The sequence below is a fragment of the Rissa tridactyla genome, chromosome 6 (genome assembly GCF_028500815.1).
Source record: "Rissa tridactyla isolate bRisTri1 chromosome 6, bRisTri1.patW.cur.20221130, whole genome shotgun sequence".
Taxonomy (NCBI): domain Eukaryota; kingdom Metazoa; phylum Chordata; class Aves; order Charadriiformes; family Laridae; genus Rissa; species Rissa tridactyla.
Window position 1 is genome coordinate 73,575,441 of NC_071471.1, and position 22,962 is coordinate 73,598,402.

Sequence of the window (22,962 nt, forward strand, 5' to 3'; positions counted from 1 at the left end):
TTAACAGAAGCAATACATACCGTCCTCCGCTTAGTCAGCTGAGTGAAAAAAAGGGTAAGTGCTGTGAAAGTTTCCAACAAGGAATTTTTCAAGCTGGTATTGCTGCTTGGCCAAAGCAGAAAAAATAACGGAAGAGAAGTAATAGAAGAATGTCTGAATAAATCTCAAGAGGTTCACACATTATGCGACAACATACATACAGCAGCATTCCATGTGAACGGTTGGACTGTTCCAGTTCCTGTAATTACGGAAAAGCAAATAATTGTCTTTGAAAAGTCCCCAGGACCCTACTTGCCACCAAGTAGTGTTGCCAACAACTAGGGAGATGGACAGGAGGAGGGAAGGGATTTTTCTAGCAGACTGCTTCAAAGTTCCAGATCTTCTCGTGGCGTAGGGTTTATCCAGATCGAATCAAAGTCCTGAACGCATTCGAAACTTACTCTCAACGTCGGCAAGTGAATTTAAACTGAGAGGGCAGGGGGACCCTTTACCTGGAAACTTCCCCGCTGCCTGCAGAGGCCCTACAGCGTTTTGTGTTCCTGGTGCAGGCGGGTGCCAGACGACTCGGGCTCAAGTCGTTTGCGGGTCAATGTGCAGATCCTTAGCTGAACTCAGACTCGGAGATCGCAGTCAGGAACATGAAACAAGAGAATCCAAAAAGTTGTGAACCTGACCAGGAGGAGTCAGACAGAGAAAACTGGAAGCTAACCACCATGCGCGTGAGTATGTGTGGTGGAAAAGGAATTCTATCCTGATTATTTAATACTCAGAAAGACATACAAGGAGGGAGAGGGGACAAAATTAACAGTAATACAAAAAAAAATTTCTCTTTCTTGGTTTGACAAAGTGGGGTGTGGGAAGATGCTGTGGGGAAAAATTTAGAAGTGTGAGAAACTATTATCCCTTATTCTTTCTCTTCAGATCCGTGTAGGTGAGTGAGTAGTACTTAATGTTCTGCTATTGAATTTAGAATTAAATTGTCATGTACAAAATAACAGCTAACTGAACAAACTGCTTGGTTTCAGAAGAAAACAATGTTTAGGATAATTAGCCAAAATTAGGAAAGTCAGATTTAAACATGGGAGGTTTATAAATGAAGCACATTAGCTGGGTTAAGCACCCAGCTGAAGCAGCTGGGTTAGGTTATGTTAAGCATCTAATAACCAGATTGGATTTTATTGCTGCTAAACATGTAAGAATGCCAAGAGGAATTTCTTTCAATTGCCACCAGATGTATATGTTGCAGGCAAAAAGGCTGCGAGGAGGCAGCTGATAGCTGCAATCCAGTGGTCCTGTCTCTCGGGACAGAGCTGTAATAGCACATTCTTTCCAAGAAGGCAAGGCTGGGCGTTTGACACTGTCCTCCAAACCTGTAATCTTGGAGAATCTTAGTGGCAAAGGCCTTTTGGACTTAATTCAGATTCTTTTCTGAAGAACAGAATGAAAAAGAGAGCTGCCATTGCCACCAGCTGTTGGCACAGAGGAAGGCGGCAGAGGGAAGGCAGGTCTGCGGCCGCGGGCAGGCGGGGTGCAGGGTCTGGCACCCCCCTGCTGCCCCCAGCGAGCGCACGCTGCGTCCTCCCCCGTTAGTGCAGGAGGCGACGCTGTAAGGGCCGGGGCGCAGGGAGAGTGCCGCCAGCAGAGCAGGCAGGGGTGGCCGCTGCCCGGCAGGGGCTGTGCCTCAAACTGCTATCGCAGATTACTCGGTGCGGTACCTGGAAAGCCGATGGAAATGGGTTTGCGTTGCCTAGTGATACACCTTTGATAACAGTGGCATGAGTGATCTAAGTTTCTGGACAAGAAAGTGCATTTCATGGTGAACTCAGTGCAGCTGATGTGAAATTGAGCCCAAGGAAACACACGTTGTTTCCAGCAGCGATCATTTATTTTAGGGGTGCGGGAGATCTTTGAGGATGGGAGATGATAGGGTCTTTGTGCTGAGCTTTTTTTGTCACAGACACTCCCCAAGGAGGTATTTTAAAACCAAAATATCCCTTTGCCACAAATCAGCAAAAGGGTGGTGCGGTGGAGACCAGCGTCCTGCTGTGGGTCTGGGGCATCTTCTGGGCCAGGCATTCACCGGCGGGGAACTGCTGCTGCTCGGAATGGCCCGTGACGTTAGATGGGCCCTACAACGAATCCAGGCAGCAGTGCCACGTAATTCGCATTGATTTGCTGTCAGAAGGTGGGCCGTAGCACGCCACATAAGCAGTGGGCTGGGAGGAGGGACGGGAGCAGGGCAGGAGGGATTGCTCCCCACCCGGCCATTCCCTCCCCCGACAGCTGCCGACGGGAGCGTGCTCTCCGTCATTGATACTTCATGTGGCTTCTCGTTAATACTTTCTTATGTTTGTTCTTTACTCAACTAATGCTTTTCTCACTGCTGAGTTAAATTCCTGCTCTTGGAAGATTATTAGTATTAAAAGCGTAGTACCTTGTCTGAGACATTATTGCTATTTCCGCGCAGTTAAAGTTAACAGAAGCTAATATACAGTCTAAGGGATGTTTTTCAAATAGAAGTGTATGTCCTCTCAGGTGGGTTTTTGTTGCTTTACATGGGGGAATGTATCTCTCTGATTTCCCTGATTGCAGCAGCTGTGGGGCCCAATACCTCTGCGCCGTTGTGAAAAATGCTCTGAAATAAGTCGCCAGTTCAATGGCAGATAGAGTTCAAAAACAATGTTACCTATCCTATAGCTAAATGCACAGGTTTCATCGACTCAGAAAGTTACATTTAACTTTGTTTTTCTCACTTGCAAATTTTATTTCTCTTACATCGCGTGATCTGGTGAATTTACTGTTAGTATATTCCCAACACCCAGGAAATCACATCAGCCCCTCAGAGGTGAGGAGGAGCCCCAACAAGACAAATGTTCCTGTTATTCCCAAAGTAGCAAATCTTTTACCTCACTGATTGTTTCAAATACAATTTGCATCCAGAGAATAATAAAAAAGCATTTGCTTATCCTAATTTAATAAGTGTCAGATTGATTTTGGGTTTTGAGCAGCATTTCAGAAGAAGAATTTCACTGTCATAATTAGATAATACGTGTATCTCTGTCTTTTCTACCCGGCCAGAATCCACAGAGATGTAACTGGAATAAAATGAAATATCTTAAATTTAATCGATTTGGTTGCTCATGTGCTCAAGACCTTATTTCAACTGGCTCTTGTTAGCATTCTTCAGACTCTGCACTTCTCTCCTGGCACTTTTAGCAACAAACATTTCCGTTTTAATCCAGGCGGCTTACTCAAAATTGCAATTGCAACTACTGCTGAACTTTTTAAATTATAAAGGAGCAATGAATATATTCTACTTTCTTTTTTTTTCTTTTTAGAAGAATTCAAAGTAGTAAGTCCTAAGAAGAGTATTCAAATCATTGGGGAAAATAATACACATCGTTAGACTCAGTAGACAGAGGCAGTAGGAAAGCCTGAGTCTGTGTGTGCTTGGATACCACCTTTTTTTTCAAAAAAAATTTGTTGAAGGAATTACAAGCATGCAATAACGCAGCTCGCACGTCAAGAGGTGGGCTCAGGCGCCTAAAGGATGTTCAGAAAGCAGGAGTGCAAAATCAATGAAAAATCAGCTGCAGTTTTCCCCAGAGCACTGCTGGCAGGAGGCAGCACTACAGCTCACAGCTCTTCGGAGTGTTTCCACGTAAACGCGATATAAAAGCAATTATATATTACAGAATATTGTGTGTGTGTGTTTTATGTGTATAACACAATTGTTTTAATGTCTTTATCCCTTTTTACCGTAGATGTGCAGAGATAGAGTCTAAAACATTTCAATGTGTTGTATATGGGAGCAGATGTCTTTTGAAGGTTGCATTTATGCTGTAAATCGAAAGGCTTTCAGTTTGTGAGGGTTGCAGAGTTTGGAAGAAATGCCAGATTTGTCTCTTGTCAACATGAAAAACTTTCACTCCTGGCTTTGCGTAACAGTACGTTTTTATTACGCTCCAAGGCAATTATCAGGAAAGTTATTGCTATGTTCTACAATTCAATATACATAAATTATCACAAAGGATTATTTACAAAATACTACGAAGCGTCTACCTGTGTGGACAGTGTATGTGAAAACAGGAGTAAGACACGTCTGTGTTTGCTAAGCAAAGGCTGAATACTGAGTTCTCTCTCGGCTCTGAATACAGCTCTCCTGCAAACTTCTTAACCAAATCTTGTTTCCAAAGAAAAAAAGATTTTTTTAGAAAGAGACTTGGGTAGAGTTTTGATCTCCAATTTCCTCTCTTCTGACTTTGTAAAAGAGTACCTTTGAGGGAATACCCAAAAAGAAACCGTGTGTTTTCATAGCATTTTGATTTTCTTTACCAGCAACAAAAAATCCCTTCATAAGTAGACTTGTCTAAAAAGGCACATGTTCCCGAAAGTTTTCTGCTTGGGTGACTACGACTTTGTAGAAATTGAAAGGAGGAGGAAAAAAGGAGTGCTCCAGCTTGTATAAGAAATGAACCTTTGCCCAATCACTTTTTGTCTGTGAATAAGGTAACTTTTTGTGCTTGTGAAATTTGAAAGCAATAAGGTATGTGGGTCCTTTCTCTGTATTGGTTCTCAAGAGTCGATCGCGGGGTTTTTTCTTTTAGAGGGGGCCTGAAGTTGTGAGATAAAGCAGCTCAGGAAAAAAAAAATGTTCTCAAGCAGATGCCTTTAAGAGACAGAAATCATGAATTTCTTGAATTGCAACCACTCTGGGGGTGGCTACAATGACTTTTTGACAGTGACAGTAACTCTGCCTTGTCTTTTCGAGCCCTTCTTTGGCCCATTCACTCTGGAAAGCTGCTTAAGCGCACTTAAGCGCATTAGCATTTGGATGCTCGGGGACCGTATTGACCCTCATTTGGAAAGTTTAAATGAGTGAAAGATGGAGCGATTTGTTAGGGCTTTAGAAACCAGCTTTAGAGAGCGGCGGGTTTTCCGCTTTGGTTTGTTCGGGTGCTTGTTCTAATCTGGTGCGCTGTTTAAAGGCGACCAGACTGATTTGTGACACATGAGCCCAAAGCGCTATTTTTTTGGGCTTGACCCGATTAGCTGATCTGTGCTCTGAATTTCAATAGCCGGTATCGGAGGGAATGGCTCGCTGGTGGATTACCTCACCGGGTCCGCCATGGACACAGATGGCAGAACGGCAATTCCGTGTCCAAACAGGCAGGAGGGATCCTGCAGTACGCAGAGGGTGCGAGGCAGAAGGTAGTAGGTCTGGACTTGAAGAAAGTGGTACCGAAATGACGTGCGGCGTCCCTGATGCTCCGGTGTGCCTCTCCTCCTCTCTCCCAGGCGGAGTCAGCTTTAACTGGCTGGTGCGGCATCTCCCCTCTCTTCTCTCAGGCCTTTCAAAAAAACACCTTAAAATTCTGCAGAAGAGATGAAGTTCTCAAAGGGCAGCCTACATCTGTGTCCGGGCGACCAGAACTCCTTCCTCCAGTGAAAACTATAATTTCATAGACACCTCAGGTCGCCTTGGTGCCATGAGCGTGCCAAGCTTTTTAGAATAAAATGCAGTTAGATGTTTGTGGTCTGTAGACATGGCACTGCTTTCCTGGGGGGAGGAAACAGCCAAGAAAAATTTGTCAGTGAGGGACATCGTTTCTTCAGTAAGATAGGAACTGGCAGTTGTTCAGCTCACAGGTTTTGTATCTTTTTTACTGAATCACACTCCAGTTATCCTTTAGAAATGAAATTGCTTAGCTTGTTGCTTTGTGTTTGTACTATGGCAACACACAGGGGCCTTTATCAAGGATCATTTTTTAATGTCTTTTATCAAATGGGGGCAAGAAGTCTGTTGACAGATTGTTTCCATTCTAGCACTGGTAAACCCAGCTGAGATCTAAAGTATTTGGAAGCAGATGGATTTTCGTTTAAAGACATGTTTGGCATCTCCTTCAGAAGAAATTCAGAATGTGAAACTGAGAAGTAAGCTGTAGTTCCATGGTGTTGTGTCTGATAGATACTGCACTTCTAATAATGGATGCCAATATAAGTATTTATATTTGTGAGAGAAAGAAACGTGTGGTAGGATGTGGAATTCTATTACCCTATTACCATAGAATTTATTTATTTTCTAAGTGAATATTATGCAAAAGGAAAATGTTGTCTGGCCATTATGAAAAGGAACAGAACAAGCAGAGCAGGGAAGTCGCCTCTTTGCCTCTTCATGACTGAGTTTTCTTTAGCACGCCTTTGTTAAGAACCTCTAGCAAAATAAGCCTTTACTCAGAAGGGCAGTTTTTGCCAATATCCTTACCCAGGGCCGTGCGTAGGTCCTGTCAGCAGCCCGTGGCTCGGCCGTAGCGAAGGATGCTGAAGTGTCCCAGGCGTGGGTGCACATTTTCTCTCTGCCTTTGAGTAACACCGAGGTTTTCTCAGTTCCCCTTTCTGTCCTCAGCCTTGTGGTTTCCAGCAGCCCAGGCAGATGGGCTGGGGCACTGTTACACACCACCCCGCAGCTTTCCCCAGGCTGGATAACTACAGAGCACTCTGTGACGCCTGCCTACCCCACAGTTAGCGTGTAGTCTATTTCTGCATTTCAAAGCACCTAACATGCTTAAAGCTTCACTAAAAGTATAGGTTAAGTGAATCTAAAGTATGTTTTAAAGTTAAATATATGCCTAACTGCTTTGGTAAAAGCTCTGAATTTTCACCTGTTACAATGCAACAGAGCAAGCCCTTTAAACAACCTATTCGGTGTTACTCTCTAGGTCAGCTTTGATTGTCATTGAAACTGGGCCCCAGCCAGGCAAATGGCAAATGAATTGGGGCCTGGCACTTCCTTGGAAATTCATACCTCTGTGCCTGATAAAGTGTGGGTTTATAATATGTTTTAGACACCCAGACCTCAAAATATCTAGAGATGTGATGGTGTCTCCTGTTTAAAAGGATGCTGGGTGGGGAATTCATTATGCAGAATAAACTGTGGAGCTTGTCAGATTGTATAAGTGTTGCTCAGACTTTAAAATTATACTTGGAACATTAATTTACAAGGCAGAAGTTTTTGCAAACAAGAGTTAACCCGCAGAACTGTAGTGCCAATGGAGTTATCAGCTTTTAAGAGCGCGGTACAGAAGCCAGTAGGGCTGTGGAGTCATTACCTGTAGGAAGTGGCGTTTGAGGATATTTACAAGGAACGTGTGATACAGCGTCCGACCTGTGAAAGAACCCGGGTGCATGGTGCTAAGTTAAATGAATATTTGGCTTATCTGATTGATATGTTCTTAATATTGCCTGTTCCTCTCCAAACAGTAATTCAGTTTATTGTTTTAAATCCATCATGAGTGGAAGTAACTTAAATTAGCAACGCTTTGTATTTTGACCTACAGCAAACCGTATTTTCAGGGTGGCATTGAAGGTACATAGATTGATAAAGTTCAATGAAATGTGGCCTTACGTTTTGTATAAACTGGTTTCCCTTTCTCCCTTTGTGTTTTTTATTAGACACTATGTGCAAAGGCTACAATGCAGACTATCCGGGCAGCTGACACAAATGAAGTAGTCAAGCTAATATTTCGTGAATCTGATAATGACCGAAAGGTAAACAACTTAATGCCCTCTGTACCCCCTGTGTAAATAGAAACGTTGTTGAATGTTCGCTTTCTTTTACACAAAGCATGAATATAGTTGTTTCAAACTGATAATTTAAAGAGAGGGGAGGGATATGGATTGTCACACCTAATGCTCAGTTAATTGGATCTTTTTAAGCGATTGCCAGTCAAGCAAATGGGCGAGCTGACATGGAGCTTTAGACATGCGGAAGCATCCTGCAGTTTTAAAGGGTTGCATGTCTGTAAAAGGGTCACTTACAACAGCTGTGTGTTAGGTAGATGAGTCCAAGGGCTTTGCTGACCTTTCTCCTCTATTTTTTTTAGGTTATGCTACAGTTAGAAAAGAAGCTCTTTGACTATTTTAATCAAGATGTATTTAGAGATAACAATGGCACTGCGGTAAGTTCATTGCTAAACACTTTTGAAGGAATAAGTTGGAAACTCATACACAAATCGTTTCTCTGCCAGCCCTTTGTCCTTATCAATCCTCCTGTCTACAAAATGAGAAGATACGATTCATCTAACACCATAACTGCTCCAAATTTCCTCCTCACTTAGCCAGCTATTTTGTGTACGTACTGCTTCTTAAATGTGGTGTCTGTTTACCTTCTTTTTCGTAGAAAAAACTGTAAATTAAATACATGTGACAATTCACTTTTCTTCTCTGTCCTCTGGTCTGCATTTCTTCAAGCATCTTGTTTCTTTTACCAGCTCTTCATTGTGCACCATAGTAGTGTAGGAGAAGCCTTTAATGCAAAGCTGCTCTGAAAATATCTGGGTCTTCTGAGGATACAAAGAATAATAGAGACCCATGAATAAATAGAACAGAAAGCTGAAACCCTGCAGCAGACTGGCACTGTTTGGGCAATCATATAGGGCTTCCCACGAGGAGAAAGCAGACAGGGAGCACTAACGTTCTGATTTGTAATGAGGACTGCAATTTTTCTGTGGAGAATGGCTTTATATCTTCTTTAAGGTGATTTTATTTCCAAATGTAGACACTTAATTTTGGAAAATCTCTCTATCACTGCTTGCAGCTTTCTTAATTTCGTATAAGGTTCCTAGAGTTATCTATCTAAAGGAAAAACATTAAGCATCCAAAAACCCAACCCAAACAGTTACGCACAGATAAAAACCAAGAATTGCATGTGGGAGCCTTATTGCGGGTTTCGCTGGCCAGAGCCTCTGCCTGTGGCAATGGCCCAACTTCACTGACATCAGCAGACCTACGCTCGCTCGTGTCAGATCTTGGTCTGCCTGTGTATGCATCAACTAAAGCACTCATGTGGTGAATATTCTGAGCTACGTACATAGGCCAGGCTACGCTAGACAGAGAAAACTATCAGAAAACTTGGTGTGTTGTGGAAACTGTGTGTCGAAGTCGTTTGGGCAGGCTGACAAGCTAGCCAAGGTTCACCGTCTTTCTTCAGTCCTTTCCTCAGCGTCGCTGACTTTTACCTTCCTTCCTCATACCCAAAATAAAAGAAGATGAGGAATTCGTCTTCTGTGTCTCAGCTTTGTGGAGAACCCGTCTGGGTTTTGCCACACTCTGTACCCGCTACAGACCTTGCTGCTCACACAGTGTATTGCTGCGGTTTGCATAGGGATGGGACGTGCACGGGATCCAGGACCCTCTCTTCTTCTCCCCTTCCTACGGCTTCTTCTCTCACTGTCCGTAGAAAGGCTGTCTGCAAGGGTCCAGGCAAGGAGGATGGCTGGAGCCCTTCTGTTTACCCTCTCTGTTTTTAAATTGACTTAACACCTAGGAGGTTAATTCCATGTGAGAATCTGAGATCTCACTCGTTTCTGGAGGTCAGAAGAGTTTGACGAGTCAGACTCATGAGGAAAGTGAAGACCTGTTTCTCCTTTCAGCATCTGTTGATGTCCATCCTCTTCGGTGGGACTGCTGTCCCTTCTCCCGGCACGTCTGTCACGTGTGGCGCGTGCGCTCACCACAAGAAATACCTGTCTAGGCAACATATCTTAAAAACAGTTACTGTGAAATAAATCTGGTTTGGGGTTGGTTTTTTTTAAAATTTACAAGGTGAATACATCCTTGGGCAATACGTAACATTTTTTTCACTGATGTTTTTCAGTTTGGGGGACATTTAATTCAAAGTTATAACGCTAATCCCAGTTTCTGTTTCCATACTAATCCCGTTCCTGTCCCAGATTTTCCTCTAAGGGTATTATTGTTATTACAATTGTTTTAGCTTTTTTTAAAACAACTCAAATGTTTGTAATTTTTATTTTTTCCCAGTGCATTTCTGAAGCTTTTCTTGTTGGTGCCGTTTACCACATCCTAGTGGTATTTCGGCTGACTTTACGTGCATGGAGGTGGTGTGTGAAGGCATAGGCAGAATCCCACTTAAGCGCATGCCATTTCAAAATCAGCAGTTATTTCATTCACGCATCAAGAAGCGGGAAATCTTCCAGATCAAACATGGAAGGAAAAGATAAACGATATAATGAGCCATTGGAGATAATCTAATCTTCATGGTCTAGTTAAACACGCAGCACCATGATCACTAAAAACAAACTACCTATCTAAAAGGATAAATGTCTCTGTGCCGAATTCAACCCAAAAAATCCATCGCATCCTTCATCAACCGCCGGTCTTGTACCAGCCTGACAGAAATTTAATTCAAGCTGGCTCCTGAAAATAATTATTGTATTTTAAGAGTAGTAATCATTGGTCGGGACATGATTGAATGTGTCCATGCCTATTGACTTTTTCTATGATTTATAGCTTTGTTTAGTCGATATTCCCATCGAAATTGTATAATTAATTATAAGTGGGGCTGTCAGGTCTGCAGGATGGAGTGCCCTGATGAGTATTTGGGAAGATTAAATTTTCCTTAGCTGTACCAGTGCAAGGCTTGGGAATTTTCACAGCTCTATGGCTGTTGGATAAAGATGTTTTCTGTGTGTTTAGCAACTGCTTTAGCTCAAAATCCATTGATTTTTCTGAGGGTATTTTTTTTTATCAGTGTGGTGTCTCTTCAGTAACATTGGAATCTGTACAGATATGACAGGACCTGACAAATATTTGTTATCAACAGGCTACTTTGTCATTGTCCATACACAGTTATTCCTTCTTTTTTACATTGTAATCAACAAATATATCTTAAGATATATTTATAAAAATGAGTATTTTTTATGAAAAATCTGATATAGATACAAATTAACTGTTCAACAGAAATTCAGTTTAAAATGCGTGCAGTAATCTGTCAGGTCTAATTTTTCCAAACTAATCTGTAGCTTATCCAGACTTATCTGTAACTTATTCCAAAGTTCGCTTAGCAATTACCTATATTTATTACCTCGATAGTGCTATGACCATTCCATATCATTTTATTTCAGAAAGGAACGCTCAGATTATCCAGCTGTGTAGTGATAGAAAAAAGAGAAAACCTATTTGAAAATAGCTGCAGCCGTAATGCAGAGCTCTCTTAATATTGAATTCGTATGTTCCGAATTGTACGTCAAAGTTACAGTATGTCGGACGGAGCAGGGCGTAACTCCAGCAGAACTACCGTGCCCGGGTGCTGTGGGAAGGGTGTTCCAGAGCAGTGGCGATGAGAAGGGTGGGACAAGAGGAGGTACAACGTGTAGAGTTTCACCTTAGCGTCAGACAGATTCCAGTGTAAGTTGTTGCTTTTGAATTAGAGAAAGCTGAAGGCCTCTGGCGCTGCTGGTTGGGTGCAGCGAGGCTGTGCTGTACAGCGCCGCCGTCCCTCCCGCTCCGGGGATTTGCCCATGAGCGGTGGGCAAAGAACAGACGGGGCTTCTCTGGTCTGAGCGGCTGCTGGCCCCTTCCAGAGGCGGCAGACCCAGCTGGGAGCCACCGCTGTGCCCCGACCTCTCTCGTGCTCCTCTCCTCGCTGCCCAAAGCGCAGGAGGAGGCCCCATGCAAGGGAGGGCTCGGGGTCCACAGTGACGGCCGCCCCGACCTCACCCCGCTCACGAGGGCGCTGCTCACGCTAAACTTGGCCCAAGCTTTGCGTTTGACCGCTCTCAACTGATCAAAATTAGCGTGACGCTGCTTTCGGGAGAGTGGCAGTGTGCAGGAAGTTTACTGCAGGGGGATTGGACTAGATGACCTTTGAAGGTCCCTTCCAACCCAACACATTCTATGATTCTAAGTTCTTGAATAAATTTACACTTTTACCTTTTTTTTTTTTTTTTCAAATTCCTTAATCATTTATGATACATCAGGCTATAAGTGTTGGCTTTTTTTCAAAATATCTTGTATTTTGTAGTTCCCTGTTAATTTCAAAACAGTTGAAAGAAAAGCAAGCCAAGGGTAATTGTTTAATTAAAAAATTATAATCATGTTATTGATTTGTACAAAAGAACCGTGAGATAAATTCTGTTTCTTCAGGAGTCAGTTAAATAAATATATAGTAACAATGTAAAAACTCTTAATGACTCCAGGGGAATGATTTAATCGTTAGGAATTGTTTCATGATAACTACAATCGGAAATGAGGAATGGTGCGTACATTCCTATTTTTCGTATGAACCATAATAAAGACTCAATCCAGATAGAAACTAATGTTCTGTCCTTAGGATTTTAACCACAGCTGTGTAATAAGAGTAACCAGTGAATTAATTGTCTTAAGAGTTGAACCTGATGTTATTCCTACTAAAATCAGACTCAAGAGAGGGTCCGTTGGTGTTCATGGTAACGGGTAGGAGCTGCAGAGCTGTGCTGGCAGGGCTCATCCCTGCCCTCTGTCCTCCCCGCGACAGCGCCGGCCCCACGCTGGCACAGACACGTGCTGTCAGCGGTGGCCACCCATGTCCACCCGTGGTGGCAGCTGCTGCCCTGGCCACCGCTGCTGGGAGAGGTGAGACCGAGGGTGCCGGCCCCACCATAGCTCCCGGAGAGGCAGGTGGTGCAAAGGACATGGCTGTTACCAGCATCAGTTCCAAAACAGATTGGAGGGAGTTATGCAGAAAAGCCCAATGGTCTCCAGCCTAGATATTCATGAAATGGAAGTGCTTCCATTTCTTACTTTAATTGTTTTTATAATGGGAAAAAATAAGCAAAGAGCTTCACGTTGCTGTCAGTGGTCCTTCAGCAGTCTCTTGCTGCAGAGAACAAACAGTAAACTTGTACAGAGACCACATTCTTGTGCAGTTTCTATGTTTTCAACAGTGGAATCATCCTTCGAGGGTAGGTTCCCTTTATTCTGTGTGTCTGTTTAGCTTCAACTGATACAGTATGAGAAGAAAATTATAATGTGCTGTAAAAATGGATTGAGTTATAAAGGTCTTGTTCTCTCTATGCCAAGTAATGATTTAAAGTGATTTGTTATCATGTTAATTAACTGAGAGGTATTATTACAAACAGTTCAGGCAAACATACTTTTAAATGGTGAGTAATTTGTTTGTGGGTTTTTTAATATTCCCAGGAAATCCTGAAATGATATGCAAATTGAGAAGAAAGGTTTAGTCCACGGGGGACCTTTATTAAGCTTTTTGTGAGAATATGTGTGCTCGTGAAGGTTAAGGATCTGGCATCACTGAAAATGTATTAATCAACAGACAAGATATAGCACAATGCACTCTTCCCAATGGCCTTGGCTCTGACCCTTTTAAAGATAATGGGAATACTGTCCACTAAGAACTAGATTAGGACGATCAAGTGCATTTCATCAGGGTTTGACTTGAACCATGATCCCAGAGGTGAAAAGGCAGAGGTTTATCCACTGAGCCAACCAGCCCCTGTCCAGATAAAATCTTGAATATGATGTATAAGGGCAAATTAGGATAGAGGAAAGAAATTGATTGCTTAGGACCATTGTTACCTAGGACTGGTCATAGGAAATCCTGTGCGTCCTGGAACTGCCTCTTTTATTTAAGGGGGTCATCTGAGATGCCTGCTTTTCTTAAGTACTAGTAGGAAAATGGCTTCGTGCTCTATTGCTTTACTCAAAAACAGTAGCCCTGTGCTTGGAATTGTGTTTGCTTAAGTTAGTGGTTACTTGATAGGCCATTGGATAAACTGCAAAATGAGTAATGACAGACATCGGAAATATTATCAATAAATTGCTCTCACTAGCAAACATAAATTTAAAGCCGGATTGCAAGCACAAGTCAATCAAGATGTGCTCAGCTAGCTATTTACTGACAGCTTCGTGTTCCAAATAAAAGAATTATTCCGGTGTAGAATTTGCCCATATCCCAAAGTTACAAATACTATTTCATGACCTTTTGTCCCGCTGTCCTGTTCTACACAGCTATTGTAAGTCCTAAGGCAGGTCAGGTGTACTGTGCTATATTTCTTTTTTTTAGGTTCTGGTCCTTCTTTAAGTATATCTAAAGAACAGGTATTTGCACTCTGTAATCCAGCCTGTAGTCGGTACGACCTGCAGACATCCTTTGGCCCCGGGCACCCTTTTAACCTTTGCAGCACACAGGAGGATATCGGGAGAGACAATGTCTGCACCTGTATTCCAGTTTATGGATCTCACCGTCATGCCTTACAGTTAAGATCTGTGCATATACAAAAGCACCCTACCTAGGCTTCCACATCTTGCCTGAAGTCTACAGCAATCCAGATAAAGATAGAAAGGTGCTTAATTTTTTTTCGCCAAGTCTCTGCAGTAGTCCAGTCCTTCTTCATTCTCCAGGTACCCCTCATAACCTCACAGGTGGATGTCTGCATGCACAGAGGTGTGCACACACGCATATAGACCAACAAGTAGTAAGTTTAACATGAAACGTCATACTTAAGGCTGCTTTCATACCAAAAGAATGTATGAGAGCGGAGCACTCAGTTGCAAGGATGCGGAGAGATGGGTTCTGGTCCCTGGTCCTAGGACTGTGTGTGCGTTTCACACTACGTAGGTGTTGAAAGAAAAGCCGTGTAGGCAGCTCCGGACACACAGGGTATGAGTTTGAGTCTCCTCTGGGAGAGAAACTCCTCGCGTTTTAGGTGTCGGGAAGTTGTAGATGACCTTTCAAGATGCCTGGCTGTGTGCGGGGGACTGGAGGCGGAGTGGGACGCTGGGCCCTCAGCGGCCGCTGGCGCCCTGCCCGCTCCCCACAGGACGCGGGTCAGCTTCAGGGGAAGGCTCAGCCCTCGGTGGGAGTTTTCCCCAAGTAAGAAACAAGGATCGTAGTCTTTCTTCAAGGAAGTTCCTTTTTACAAGTGAGCTCCTACAAAAGTTCCTTTTTACAAGTAACTCTAAAAACTGTATTCGACATTTTTTTATGCTTTTGTCAAATTGCAGCTCAGCAGACTGACAATTTGACAGGACAGTGCATGCTGGTTTTAACTCCCTAGTGGAACAAATCCGTGTTAATGTTTCACCGTAACAGACGTGTAAAGTTTAGTGAAATAACCCACTGAATCTGTCGCATTGGCAAGCAGAATATTCCTAATTAAAATCTCTTATTTTTAAAGTTAGCATCCACACAGTCATTCTTGCCACTTTGAGTGAGTTCTGTTACAAGCTGTTGTACAGACTTAATGAATTAATTACAATAATGTTAAAGTGTCTATTCCTGCAAAGTTTCGAAAAAGGCAATTTGCATGAATGCAGTTTGGCAGAGTCAGTTTTTTTAAATGAAGACAAACACGGGAATCCCCGAAGAGTGAGTGACAAGTGCAGTTTTTACCACTAGGAAAGAGGAGGCTCGTACTCAGACTTCGTCCAGCTGTAAAGTCACTGAGAACTGGCTCTCACCGAGAGTCCCCATCGCTTTCCCTCTGTATTGATGGGCTAAAGAGCAAGAAACATCCATCCGCTGGAGACGGGGGGCTGGCGCTCGGCGTGACGGGAGCTGTAGTCTCTGCGTGGGAGCTGTGAGCGGCTTTTCAGGTGGCCGGGGCTCTCGGTCGGGCGCTGGGGAGCGGGAGGGATGGGGGGTGAGCTGCCTCTGCAGAGCACGTGGTGGCGAGGAGCCCTTGGGGTGTGAAAGGCGCGTCTGTTGTCAGCGGAGTGTTGCTGCGAGTGGCTGCTGCTGCGTGACTGACTCTGTACTCAGCCTGATGCAGTGCTTTTAACTTCTCAGCTAACTAGTTTAGTCTTTACATTTACTTAAGTTCAGTCTCCTGATTGAGAACTAGTAACCTGAGTAGTACAGCGGGATTCTATGTTTTTTTCGAGTAACACAAATATCCCAGGGTAAGATCTGGATTCTCCGCTGCGTGTTGGAGCTCAGAGGGGTGCCTGCACCCCGGGGAGCTGCCAGCAGGGTGCTGACTCCCAGCGCCTCCATACTCCTCGTTCCTGCCTGAAGTCCATGGACTTCAACTGAAAGCATCCACACGGGGCATTTAGGAAAAGCAAGATTATATGCAAAATCCAAACGTATGAAAATGCCTAAAAGGGCTACAGCATCCATTGGAAAAATGTAAGGGGTACATAATTGGAAAAGTTTGAAAGCACATTTTAATCCCAGTCACTGTTCAGGTGTGTGTGTTACAGCCCAACAGATACCATAAGGCACTAGGCATCTTTCAGAACGAGCAGCACTGCGGTGGGTGAGCTCTGACGGGTGTCTGCCTTAGACGCTGATGCTGCTGGAAGCCCCAGTCTGGGGCACATTCCCCTGCCGTGTCCTGGGCGCTTGCCCTGCCCTCCCTGTCACTGGCACCGCTTTGGGGACCCGGTGCCGCATTACTGCCTCTGGCGGCTCACGGGCCCTGTGGCTGTGGCCACCTCCAGCCCTGTGCGGGCCCTGCGGCACAGACCCGGTGAGAGAGGGCGAGAAGTGTGGGAACACGAGAAGCCAGGCCAGGGGACAGAGAAGGGAGCTCTAATGAGACAGAGCCAATAGTAGTCTCCAGTAATTACTCTAGCGATCAATAGACATCAAGGGAAAGCGTAGTTCTTTCTAGACATTTTAAGCAATCTAAATATTTCCATAACAGAAATACTATTTTTAAATGCATTTTCCAGAGCAGTTTTCTGAAAAAGTTGGCATGCTTATTAGAAAATGTTCATGTCCTTTAAACCATTGGAATGTCTCCTGGGAGAGGGAGGCATATTGTCAAAACAAGAACAAAACAGTGTTTTCCTGGAGGAGCTTCCACTGAATTCAGAGATTTTCTGAATTAGTACCGGCATGGGGAGCCTTCAGTGCTGACAGTCTTGGGCTGCCTGTGCCTAACTCTTCTCATGCTGAGAAAAAGACATGTGGTGCAGTTTCTCTGTGTGCCATACGTCCGCATTTATGTAGGAGTTTATGGTTTGACAACACAGCCATTCGGGATGGATAGACAAATTCTCAGGCATATGCAGAAATACAATAATATACAAAAACAGTGCAAGTGGTACATTTATATTTAATAATTTTGACTTTTTTCTCTGAAACATGATTTTAAAGAATGACTTTATGAGAGAAAAGTAAGATTCAAAATATATAGCAGTGGATCATTTTACAAAGTCTTAGCTTGAGCAAACAGTAGCTTTAAAATAAGGCCAGAGCAGAATTGTGTATGACATTTTCATGGGTAAGTGGGAGGGATCAGCATTTCCACAGACCTTTATTTGAAGTCAGTAGACTGCTGAATCAGTTTCTAAATATTTTTCTTTGACTGGAAAGCTGGATAAAATTACTGTATTTCCAAAGTCTCTTGAAAAAAAATGTATGCTATACAAGACTGGCAAAGGAGGTTAAAGTGACCAGCGTCCACGTATTTTAATTCTCTGAGGTCATTTCTGTATGCTCATCTCCTCTTTTTGGTCTGAAACTTCATTTCCCTTTCACAGCTGTGAATTCTCTGGTGGGCCCTGCAGATGGATTTGATAAATGCTGCTAATATCACCTTCTGATCTACCAATGCTCTGACTTTGGTCTGTAGGTCTTGATGAGTAATTGCCATTGTTCTACTCCAATGACTGAATTAAGTCGCCCTGTTCGAGAGGGTTCGCACGTGTGTCATTTTAGCCAAGGTGGCCTGTTGTGGCACGCCGATGGACATTGACCTTTTAAGCGTGCCTCTTCACTTTAAACTGAAGCTAGCAAAATTACCTTGATTTCTACAGCTGGCTAAACTCTTATAATTCTTTGATTACTGTCAAGCTACATAATAACAAAATTTAGTATTCTGGTTAGTTGTTTCCTTTGGCCAAAGCGCGCGCTGCCTCACCACGTGTGGCCCCATGAGCTGCAGGGACAGTGAGCTGGCGCCAGACTCGCTGGAGCAGGACCCCGGGCCCTGGGATCGTGCATCGCCTCCTCCTCCGCCCTTGTACGTCAATGCGCGTGTACCTCACAGTGCTGACAGGGGTAAGGGAGGAAAAAAATAAACTCTCTTCAGCAGCTTTTGCAGACATCACAGTCACCTGGAAAAACTAACAATTTTGATAATTGCCTTAGGAGGTGGTGGGCATGCGGCTGTTAGAGGCGACATTAAATGCTTTTAATTCCACTCAAATTAAATAGGGAATATCCTTTACTGCAAATGCAGTCATTCTTAATGCTGTGCAGAGAACTTCACTGATACCAAGCCAACTCCTGCGCGGGTCAATAGGAGCTTCAGTATAACTGAAGCATTTGGCTCATGAAGTTTGCTAAACAGAAATACATAACTTCAGACTACAAGATCCTATCAATAAATGTACCCTGTTTTTAAAAATAATATGCTGCCCTATGCGTTCTTCCTCACAGCCACAGGCCTGTGGATGTGTGCCTTTCTACACCTACTGTGTGGCTGCATTCCCCACGGCATATTATCTCTGCGTCTCGTGAGGTATTAGCTGACTATAGGTGTATCACTCGTATGTATGGATGTTATTTTCATTTGGAAGATGTTAATCAAACGTTCTTGTTGGGCTGGACATTGTAGAGCAAATATCTCGACATAATATCAGCAACGCAGTGGTTACAGCAGATAAAACCTGAGCCCTGCATCATCCTTGCTATCATTTATGTGTAAATACATTGGTGAAATTGAGTTGGGGGAAAAAAAACAGTGTTCTGAACTCCCTGTGACATATCGTTCTGAAATTAACTTCCAGCCACAGGATTTTAAAATCTCTGTGTAATTGCTGAAATTACCCCAGCACGTCATGTAACACCTTAAAGATTTGGTTCGTAAGGATGATCTCATAATGAGTAAATTAAATGGAACAATATATTGATTTTTAGGCTTTGGACTTAATTTCCTTGTCATTTTTAAGACATTAGAGTGACAGACATACTCATGTTTACTGTTGCAGTAATGACATTATTCACAATGCAGTTTAGTGGACAATATGGAAATAAGTGAGAAGTTTGTGCTGAAAATTGCCGAGAGTAGAGTATGTTCAGAGTGGGGTCTTTTTAAATACTTGCTTTAAAAATAAAGACGTTACCCTGTGAGATTCTGCCTGATCTCAGTATCATCTGGCCTATATTAATTTTCTGTAGTGCCGAGGAGCTCCAGACACCCAGGTACCTGTCACAAGGCAAACACAATGAAGTGATGCCCGTGTCGGGTCCCATTCCTGCTCTTACTAAGTTGCATTGAAAGTGACATTTATAACCGTTTGTGACAAGACCTAGCGGATGCCTTGGTTTTTCACCGATAATCTTGCATCTTGAGATTGCAGGCTTCGGTGTGAACCCAAGTGCTTTTAATACCAAAAAAAAAAATAGTTAAAACATGCTCTTCTACTTTAAAATTAACTGGAGGTTTTTTTAAAACGCACAGTTGAAATTTTCATTGTTTCTCCGCCTCATCTCCCGCACTGTCTGCAGTGCTGCCAGGTAAATGGAGAAAAGCTTTGAGGGAGGTTCACGCTGCGCGGTCCTGAACACACGAACAACTTGTCATTGCCCTTCATTAAGAATGAGCAGATGTTGTGTAGTTTGTGGACACGGTGGAACAGAAGCTTCCAGATACTGTAACACAGTCACTTAATATCTAGGCAAAAATGAATAATTTGTTAAAATTAAATAATTATTTTAAATATAGCAAGAAATAAAAGTTTGTGTAAATAATCCAGTGAAAGTATTTAACTGTTACACACGTGAGGATGAATTGTCTACAGTGAGCATTCCCGAAATTCTAGGCACCTGGTTGGGCTTTGACATCCAGCTGGGTCATCCTGAGGTTTTGGCTGTGTCATTTCAGGTTAAAGATGTCCCCCTACCTGGGAGAGCTTGGGGACTGATAGAGAGCGCAGCACACAATGCCGTCTTGTTCCTATTATCTGTCCTCTCTGTCACCAGTGTCAGCAGCTCATCTGCATAGCACAGACACAGCTAAACAAGCAACTGCCGCAAATAAACACGCCGGAAACTTCTTCGGAAAGTAACGCACCTCTGAATGCTTAGTCCTCTAAACCCCAGCCTTCATTTAGCTTGCAAGTATCATGACGGCAAGAACAATCTGAATGTATAAAATTTTGAAAGTGTGAATTGGTGCGAGAGGACAATGCATCTGTTTAACATCGCCAGCCCTCGGAATGCCCATGAGTAATTTATACCATTGTGTTCTATGGAGCATTGTCCTTCTATTCAGTCCTGGCAGTTTTCACACTTCAGAAATAGCTCTCTTTCTCCTGATGCTTCCACTTTCCTGCTCTGATCTGTTTACTTGGCAACAGTCGGGAAAATGTATTTGCACTGTATTAATAGATACGTATTTCAAAGAAAAGTTTTAACTGGGGTGGTAGATTTTTTCCTTGTGTTAGAGTCACGATGGGCAGATAATATCGTTAAGGTGGAGGGAGACGCTTGGAGCAGGAGAGGGACGGTAACATTTGTTTTCATAGCCAGTTCCTGCGTGTGTTGTGGCTACACGTCTGTCTGCACATACTGAAATAGAGCATCCCAGGCTGAAAACATGCACCATGAGCCATTTTTTCCTGAAATATGTTGAGATTGTTTCAGTAAGAAAAGTGGTTGAACCATCCCAACATTTTTAGGATTGAGCACGTTATTAGAATCATCCCATAAGTTTCCACACAGATGTCTATGAATATTTGTCCAAACACCTTTGATACTGAGGGCTTTTGATGAGATGTTAAAACACATAGAAATTGCCTGCAGTTATTTGCGTTGCAGAATCTTTTCCAACCTGCTATCACAGAGTTTGGTGTCAATGCACTAAAATAGGGAAAGCTGCCCATCATTTGGCATCCTCGCGTCAAAGTAGGTCTGTATGGCAACACGGCAGCTCCGGGTGGGCCATGGAGAGGGAGCTAATCAGCAGTGCAGGTGGTTCAGGTAGCTGCTTTTCACACAGATAATTAATGTGTACAAGTAGCTGCTAATTGCACATTTCAGGAATGATTTATGAGGTGGCAGAGGGGAGAGAGGGACGCAATCTAATTTCTTTGGGAACCTCTGCCATTCATACAATGGTATCAGCACAGCTGTGGGATGGGACGTGATTAATGAACAGCGGGCAAACACGCCGCCGTCCTGCGGGACGCCGTTGGGATGACACGCTCCTCGAAACAGAAAGTGGCACTTGGAGCCACGGCCAGCAACAGTGCGGATTATGAGCTTTTTGTCCTTTACCTCGCTAATTCACTCGGACGACAGGTTTAACACCGGCCGTGGATCTGAAATAAGGTCGTTCGTGTCCATCAGAACAGTTATTGGCTTAAAGTGGACAATTGTCATTGACTTGTTTGCGTTTATGCACAAAAGACTGCAGATATTTATTTTCTCTGTAGGGGTCCGGGGGAAAACAAATTTGGCAAGGACTAATATTTATACAGGACGTTAAATCTAGAGTTATGAACATCTCTGTTAAATACCTGCTTCCAGCACTGCGTGGTGGCTGCTGCCTGGGAACACGTTTTGCCCATTGCCACGTATCCCTCTCCCTGCTATCTGACATGCACCACCCAAAATAGGTGTGCAAAACCACCGCTTGTCTTTGCTTAGGAAGAGTGATGTGCACATCCCCGTGTTTATTGTACCTTCTTATCTGAGCTGGAGATAATATAAAGTAATGTGGTACTTTTTGCTGGCATTTTTGTGGGCTGATTAGCATATCAGTTTGCTGTACTTTTTTAATGCTAGTCTGGTTTATCTTTGAAAAGACTGCTAATAAAATTTGAAAAAATTTAGCTGTCTTGAAATAGTAAGTGTACGTATAGGTCGCCGCTGTAAAGAGCTGGTGTAACGTGCTTCGCTGAGATGAAAAGGAACATTTTAAACACTTTCCTCAGTGAACTGTTTATGTATCAAAATCGTACTGACTGTTTTGCACTATGTTTTAGAAGTGATTGTATGAGGGATTTACCTGAGCTGTGTAGTCAAAGTCTCTGTTTATTTCCTTTCTTATAATGTAGCATTTTTAGATTGCTTCAGTTGAACGTTAAAGAGTGAATGCCTTTGTTTCTATCTTTTATAGCTTTTAGAATTTGACAGAGAGCTGTCAGTCTTTAAAGACAGATTGTATGAACTGGACATCTCATTTCCTCCCAGGTAAGATTCATATATAATCCATTTATTTCACTAGCTAGCTAAAACATAATTGTTACTAGCATTGTAGGTAAAATGAGAGTTCGCGTACATACTGTAGAAATGAGGATGATCTTGGTTCCTTTCATAAACGTTTAGCCTTCCCGCACCCCCCAGCCCTGCCCAGTGACAGGGTGGTCCGCGTGCGACGGTGCCCCACGGCTCATCCTCCGCGCTCAGCCCGTCCTGTCTGGTACAGCGGCTCGTGAAGCAGACCCGACGTGGTCGTGGGCTAGAGGTGGGGAGCTACTTTTAAGCGCTGGACCCAGACAGCCTGTTAAAGTACCGTATTGCGGCCATAAAGGCGGTCTTTGCCCCACGCTGTTGAAAGCGGGCTGGCCGTGCGCGCAGGAGTGGACTCCAAGTGGGGGTGCAGAGCCCAGTGCCATCGCGTGGGGGTGTCAGGAAAGAGGACAGGAGCTTAGATTCTGCTTTTTCAGTTTCACTAAACATGTTCCGTAACTGCTAAGACTCTTAGAGTAATTTGGCTTTTTAATTTTTTAATTTTTTAATACACATGCATGATTTCAATCAGCTGTATCCCTTAGGTGAATTTTAGCTATCCTACAAAACCAAGATTTTTTGCAAGTGGCAGTCCTGTTTGGGAGAAATCTGTGGAAAATTTGGTACAATTTTAAACATGTGCGGACCCTTTCCAAGAATGAAGAAGTCGAATCTCACAGTTGCTTTTAAGGGAAAGAAATACTGCATATGCAAAGAAAGTTAAAGTTACAAGAAATCAGAGATAAAAACATACTTTTTATATACTTTTTTTTTAATAGATACAATATTCTTAAATATTGCTATTTTGTCCTTTACAGACAGATAGAAAAGTATCGTGTTTTGGCATACACTAAGAGAAAATTTGGAAAGCTTGCCTTTTTGTTATCATAATCTCATTATTTCTCACCAGCCAGCTGCGATACTGATTATATTGATCCCTTGGGATAATGGAAGTATGCATGGAGAGGTTACCA

At 43.2% G+C, this 22,962-nt stretch overlaps 1 protein-coding gene across 2 annotated transcripts in view; it reads left to right on the forward strand.

The window, feature by feature from the left end:
- INPP5A (inositol polyphosphate-5-phosphatase A) overlaps positions 1-22,962 on the forward strand; it is a 236,049-nt gene that overhangs the window by 187,701 nt on the left and 25,386 nt on the right. For both annotated transcript variants that reach the window (XM_054204457.1, XM_054204458.1), the window contains exons 10-12: positions 7,453-7,548; positions 7,884-7,958; positions 21,876-21,949. In XM_054204457.1, the coding sequence (XP_054060432.1) occupies positions 7,453-7,548; positions 7,884-7,958; positions 21,876-21,949 (245 nt within the window). The remainder of the gene's footprint in view (positions 1-7,452; positions 7,549-7,883; positions 7,959-21,875; positions 21,950-22,962) is intronic.